This window comes from Cyprinus carpio, chromosome B13, assembly GCF_018340385.1.
Source record: "Cyprinus carpio isolate SPL01 chromosome B13, ASM1834038v1, whole genome shotgun sequence".
NCBI classification, from domain to species: Eukaryota; Metazoa; Chordata; class Actinopteri; order Cypriniformes; family Cyprinidae; genus Cyprinus; species Cyprinus carpio.
This window is the reverse complement of record NC_056609.1, coordinates 27168988-27176339: the sequence shown is the minus strand read 5'-3', so window position 1 is coordinate 27176339 and position 7352 is coordinate 27168988. Positions and strand designations below refer to the sequence as shown.

The following is a 7352-nucleotide window of genomic DNA, read 5'->3' as shown; positions in this document are numbered from 1 at the left end:
TCTAACATCACTGTTAAAATCCAAGTATCACTGTACCTTAACAGTAGGTTTTCTTGTTTTAAATGTTACTTGCAAAATGTTAATAAAAACAAACAAACAAACCAAACTTCTATCTAATGGCTGGTGCAGTGACACAATGACTTTATCAATCAGTGATTGAGCTTTCATTTAGAAGAGGGACATATTCCGCCATGTTGCACGTTGCAGTTTCTCCCAATCATTTTTTTCCCGAGCCAGGATAATCCAGATGACAAAATTAGACATTTCTGCAGAGACGGGGGACAGTCTAAAAACTCCCCCCTTTATTTTTGACTCGTCATGAAAGTTCATCATATCTATGTGCTTTTGTGTGGTCAAGAAAAAGAGGCCCAGGCTGTGCAAAAATGTGCACTTTGGTTCAGATGTTATCTGGCCAAAACATAAGATGAACTTCTGATCGTAATGTAAACCATTGGAAACTTTATAACATAATAACAGACTTTGCATACATATATACACACACACACAATACTTGGATTTATAAAATAACCAGCGGCTATGGAAAAAATAAATAACATGACCAGAGAGAGACAAATACAGTAAATTGTTTAATTTAAATGTATAAAGTTTATAAAACTGCTTTAAGTAAGCAAATGTAACAAATGAACAAAACCAATCAAAAGGACACAACATACATGCTCTTCCTGAGAGTAACAATGATGTTCAACAGAATATTTTTCTACTCACAAAATATAAAATCTGTTACCAATGTCCCTTTATATGCATTTAATGCTAAAAATGTAACTGTAATTAGTTTACAAAATAGCTAAAGAAACACTGCAACGTTTGTCCTCAACAAAGCAAACTGTACTATGTAACAATGTATAACTAAGAAAGAAAATGACTAACAAATCAAATATACAGTAAATTGGGCAAATTTGTCTGGCGATTGAAACAAACTATACAGCAGCTGTAAAGGTGAATAAGTGCTGGTTGGGGTAAAGGACTAAACTCTACTGAGAATATTAATCATGCAAAATTACACACAAATAAATATCAAACCACACATCTATTTACATCTTTAAATTCTACAAGCACCAAAAGGCAAATATACTATACATCGTCTATTTATATATAGATCTCTTTTTACATCACACCCAACACCACTAGGATGAAACATGCAGTACAAACACACACGGTGAAATCAAAAAAAAAAAAAAAAAAACACACACAAACCAGATTAGATTTCTCAGCGAGCAACTAACCAGCAGCACGAATCAATGATCCTCACCTTTATACCGATGACAGAGAAAAGATATGAAACGACAAACATACAGAACAATGAAAGTAAAAATAATAAATAAATCAGAGCACTGGGCTCCTGTGGAAAATATCTGGCACTTTAGCAAAGCGTCGATAGGAAAGATGGTATCTTTTTTGCCACTCGTCAAGGGAGACTAACTGACATCTGGGATGGGACTGAAGATAATTCCTACAAACACAAGGAGAACAGGAAGAAACAAAAATGACTGAAGGAAGACTGCGGAACTGGGAAATCATCACTCAACAGAAAACCCACTTTCAAAGTTAATGATACATCACTTCCAATAAACTAATAAAAAATCACAACCCAAACAAAAAGATACAATTACAACCACAACAAAAATTACACAATTTAGCTATTTGGCTATTTTCAGATGTTATCTATTTGGCCAAAAAGAAAGATGCAATTTTGATAGCTTGTAATGTAAATCATTGGGATTTTTATAACATTATAACAGACTACTTACAAAAAGTACATGTAAATTGCAAAATGCACTTTATATCTCCAAATAATGTCTAAGTTGATATTTAAATGCTTAGTGTTATGACCAAAGCTCTGTACTTTCAAAAACAATGCAATGCAACGACGATTGAGAGATGAATAAATAAATATTCTTCAAAAGCCTAATGATCATATTTGATACTCACATTTAAACATGGTTTAAAAAAAAAAAAAAAAAAAAAAAAAAAAGTATATATGGATAATCAAGTACACCTAATTTCGTTCAGTCCAGTAAGTGTTCATCTTGAAACATTAAAATATAAATTACGTTTATAAAAATAATTATAGATTTCACAGCATGAAGACATGTGGTTACAACCTGAAGGGGGACATTTTACACAAATTATACTAACAGACCTCTAATGTGCTAAAAAGGTTAAACTATCAATTAGACGACAGAAGCATGCAGTAGATTGTGTACAACAGGTAGACTATTCACAGTTATGAGCATCTGGTCTCCTTGATGGGATCTTACAGTGTTACACATCTTTAGCGGAGTCCGAAGGCTCCCTCTAGAGGAGGGACTCCATTAATAGACATAAATCAGGTCACTTTTACATTTACAGTACTGGTCAAAAGTTTGGAATCATAAGGATTTTTAAAAATGTTTTTGAAAGAAGTCTCTTATTTTACCAAGGCCTCATTTATTTGACCAAAACACAATAAAACAGTAATATAATTTATTCCTGTAGTGCAGATGAATTTTCAGCATCATTGCTATAGTTTTCAGTGCCACATGATCCTTCAGAAATCATTCTAATATGCTGATTTGCTGCTCAAGAAACATTTTTAATAAGTTTAATATGTTTCACGTATTACATAAATGGTTCAGTTACTGGAGATCAGTTTGCAGGTATGATGGTTAGAGAGCCAGACTTAATAATATGAAACGATGACCAACATAAAACTAAATCAAGAAGCTAAACAATACTACTTTAAGATTTTATGTTAAAATACTACTCAAACCAAGTCACATAACAGTCAATTTTCATGTGACTTCAAATCTATATTGGGTAATTACCTGCTTATATTATTTACCCCCTCATAAAACATCCAGACACATTATGATAACGATAACTGGGTGAAAAAAATTGCCATACAAATAATGTCACAGTGCAAACGATTCTTAATGAGTCTAAAAACAGGCTTCATTTTCTTAGCATTTTTTCTTTAAATTGGGGGTTAAATGTGTTCTTGATGAGTTTACCTCCGTGTGAGGTCTGAGGGGTGTTGCCAGTGGGGCCCGGTCCTTCCAGTTTGATGACTGGCCACGGTGTTCATCAAAGTATGGAGCTCAGTGATGACACCTGCCAACACAGACATCACATCAACCAACAATTTCCCGCATGTCACACTCATGCAAAATTTCCTAACTGATGCTATAATGTTTGTCGAAACACCAAGATGTAGATGGGCTTAGTTTGTTTCTTCACGGGAACAATAGCATTGCATCACTTGCTCACCAGTGGATGCTCTGCAGTGAATGGGTGCCGTCAGAATAAGAGTAAAAACAGCTGATAAAAACATCACAATAATCCACACGTGACTCCAGTCCATCATTTAACATCTTGTGTAGCAAGAAGCGGTGTGTTTATAAGAAACAAATCCATCAGGACGTTTTAACGACTCACATTAAAATCTAAACATTTGTTTTAGACTGCTTTGGTTGTAAACAGTGCTTGATCTGAATCAGGTATTTCTCTCCTGTTTCAGACAAAATGTACTTTTTCACTGGAGAAAGCAATACTGTGGACAGAGGACTCATATTAGCTGGATTCAATGGTTTGAAATTAAAACGCCTTGATGGATTTGTCTCTAACAAACACACAGCTTTGCAATCCACTAGACATTAACTGATGGACTGGAGTAATGTGTGGATTATTGTGATGTTTTTATGAGCTGTTTGGACTCTCATTCTGACGGCACCCATTCACTTCAGAGGATCCACTGGTGAGCAAGTGATGGAATGATAAATTTCTCCAAATCTGTTCTTGATGAAGAAACAAACTCGTCTACATCTTAGATGACCTGAGGATGAGTCAATGTTCAGCAAATTCACATTTTTAGGTGAACTATTCCTTTAAAATGTAGACTAAACTATAAGTGGTCATTGGTAGATTTACTTGAAGCATGAACACTATGACTACCTAAACGTGATCTGCTTAGGCATCATGGCCAGTTCGGCAACATGGAATCAACCAATCACAAGAGTTATTTTTCCCCAACCAGTGGCAGACAGAGGGAATCTTCTTTTTACAGGTTTGGCACAAACAAAATACACACCTTGAACGAAACCGAAATCAGTGTTTTGTAAAGTGCAGTACCGTTCGCTGCTCCTTTCTCTTTCATATGTCTTTTTACGGACTCGACATACGTCTTCTTCCGTCTCTCCCACTCCTTTTCACAAAACACCGCAGGTTTGCTGGTGGTCTTGGTGTTGTCTGGAACAACCACCTTGGACTTCACCTGCTCAGTGGGCAAAGAGTGACCAAATGCACACGCTGAATGTGTTACAACAAGCTACAGGGAGTCTTTACCAGGTCAAGAAAATATGATCATATTAGCCCAATCCTACAGTCTCTGCACTGGCTACCTATTAAGTTCTGTATCAGTTACAAAATATTATTACTTACAAGGCCCCTAATGGGTTAGCTCCTGCGTACCTAAATTAGTCTTCAACCACGCTACAATCCATCACGCTCCCTAAGGTCACAAAACTCTGGACTTTTGATAGTACCTAGGATAGCAAAGTCCACTAAAGGAGGTAGAGCTTTTTCGCATTTGGCTCCCAAACTCTGGAATAGCCTTCCTGATAATGTTCGGGGTTCAGACACACTCTCTCTGTTTAAATCTAGATTAAAAACACACACCTTTTGGCCCAAGTATTCAAATAATGCATCTCATAATTTCGGACTGCAGTTATATCTGATCAAATGCGCATTATTAGTCTTTAGCTTGGGTTAAACTAATTAATTTTACTTGGCTGGAACAGCAGCTACGCTAATTATGTCTCTATTTGTTTCTCTGTTTAAGCTCCAGTCTGGATCCAGAAATCCTGAGAAGAGATGCCAACCCAGAGACAACATACAGAACTACCACATTTTGCTATAAGTTTGATTGCATAATTGCTGTTAATAGTGTTAATCGTTTGTTTGTTTACGTCTTTTATTGATTTTTCTGAACATTTCTGCCGTATGCACATAAACTGACAGTCACCACTGATAAGCTACTACTAAATATTGTAGAAACTTAATTTTCTGTAAAGTTGCTTTGCAATGATTTGTATCATAAAAAGCACTATACAAATAAATAAACTTGAATTACATTAGGGCCAGATGCAGAAATCATGGAGAGAATCATGGAATCCAGTAATAAAAAGGTAATTTGCAGCATAACAAAATGGTATACTACACCATTTAATTTGATAAAAACAATCTGTCATTTGTCAAACACGTTAATATCTAAGAACAACTATTTTTCTATGATGGTTTTTGCAATTAACTGAGCTTTATGAACACATCTTTATGAATTAAATACATTCACCAGAAGTAAAAAACTAAAGGTAGGCTAAACAAAATAAAATGTTAACTTGTTTCCAGGTTTTGGCCTACAAAAATACGTCACCTGCAGCACTCTTTACCAGTTTAAATTTGGTCTGTTTCCCACATGAGGACATCGTATGGCTTTATAAGAATATAGAATATATATATTTATTTTTTGTTTCCCCACCATATTGGACCTTGAAAGATGTTGCCAATATGAATGGGCACTGAAAAAGCTTCAAGTGTCCTGCTTTTGAATTCCATCATGGACAAAATACCGATGAACAGATATAAAACAACATCAGGAAGAGTAAATGATTAGAGAAACTAGTAAAAATATCACATGTACATAAAAGATGGAGCTCAAACCTGGACCTGGAGCGGCAGTGTGCTCTCAAAGCTCTCTGCGGTGGTTTCTTCATTTCCCAGAGTCACCTCAGGCTCCGCCTGTTGACTGACAGACACTCCTTTTTCCTCTTTCACTGGGACAACAGTTTCTGGGGGCGCGATGTGGGATTTTGATTCACGGATTGGGATAAGCTCATGTGGGACCTCCTTGACTTCACCTTTCACAGGTCCCTGAGAGCCAACTAAAGAAACAGAACTGCACAAATCAAAGTTTAGAGATGAGCGCAATGATATTTTAGCCACGGGAACCTCTCCGTCCCATTTTAGAACCGGTATCGGGGAGGGAAGGCCCTCCCGGTCTTGATCTATCCAGTTCTGTTTGCAGTTGGACAGAGGGGTGGACACGACTGGGGTCACAGGCTGATTGACCTTTGACCGAGGCGGCGTGACATCTTTAGAGATTATTAATGGCTGTATAGGTGTCGCTCCCTGGACTCTGCTTAGAAAGTCCACAGAGAAGTATCCCTGATCCGGGGAAAATGTTCTTGTGATGCATTGTCTTTTAAGGGGGGTCTCATAGCTCTCATCGAAACATGAATCTTCCAGCCGTCTTTTATGTGCTCTGGCTTCTTTATTGGAAATGTGTACCTGAATGTTGTAAACCGGTCTGTTGGCACTGTACTGCTGCCGAGAGCTCACCATGTGTGAGTATACTGATAGGGGTTTTAAATGAAGAGATGAATCATCAGACATTGTTATTCAAACTGGAGTCAGTCAGGACTGGAAGAGGAAAAAGGAGTGTCTGGTCAGTTTTATCCAAGCAGGACACAAAAACTGAGGTCTTGGCCAAAGTGCATGAACCTGAGAAAGAATATTGTTTATCAGTAGATTAGACAAATGTCCATTGTAATTGCATGGGGTCATTCATTCAAATTTACCGCTCAAAAAACATATTTGATGCATATTTAATAATTAACGTAGCGTTACTTCTGGTGGAAACAAAGAAATACATCAGGTCAAACCGATGCTCTTGTTATTGACGCCAGCCTAAACTAATTAGTTCAGGTGAATAGTGTCACGAGTGACTCACAAACAATCGATCGTCGTTTTAAACAACATAAAAGTGGGTTTTGGTGAAATGTGAGACGTGCGCGTGCTATGAGGTTGTAAAAACAGTCAAATATATTTTCTAAATTGGCAATTATGGTAATGGAAGAATTAAATGTCGATGAAAAATTACCTGTCGGATACAATAAGAGGTTCCCTTTCGAAGAGCTACTTAATCTTTCATAAACTTCAGTTTTTCACATCCATCCTCGACTTTGATATTAATGCGGATTACACCTGATATCTATAACTTCTCAACCACACTTCGTCTCCTGATTGGCTGGAAACCAGAACATGTGATTTTTTAAAAAAATTAAACTTAAACTTTATTCACATTATTTAAAATAGTTCTAGAAACAGGCAAGGGAAGATAACTGACCTTATAATATAAAAATATAGGCATTTTTGAAACCCGCTGGTGAAAACGTGGACCTCATGAATATTAATTACGTAATGCGAAGGTCTGTCAGTTCTCCTAACTGATTGGCTAGAAGGCAGACGTTCGTAAATTGGTCGCTTAACAAGAATTAAAGGTATTTTGTGACATTTTT

The 7352-nt window shown here is 36.6% G+C and overlaps 1 protein-coding gene across 1 annotated transcript; it reads right to left on the bottom strand.

The window, feature by feature from the left end:
• Positions 1-574: 574 nt before the first annotated feature.
• On the bottom strand, positions 575-7095 carry LOC109098417 (S100P-binding protein). Its single transcript, XM_042737508.1, has 5 exons — positions 6935-7095; positions 5716-6555; positions 4129-4270; positions 3012-3111; positions 575-1471 (listed from the first exon to the last, which is right to left on the bottom strand). The coding sequence occupies exons 2-5, from the start codon at positions 6445-6447 to the stop codon at positions 1345-1347; spliced, it is 1101 nt and encodes a 366-aa protein (XP_042593442.1). The 5' UTR covers positions 6448-6555; positions 6935-7095; the 3' UTR covers positions 575-1344.
• Positions 7096-7352: the final 257 nt, after the last annotated feature.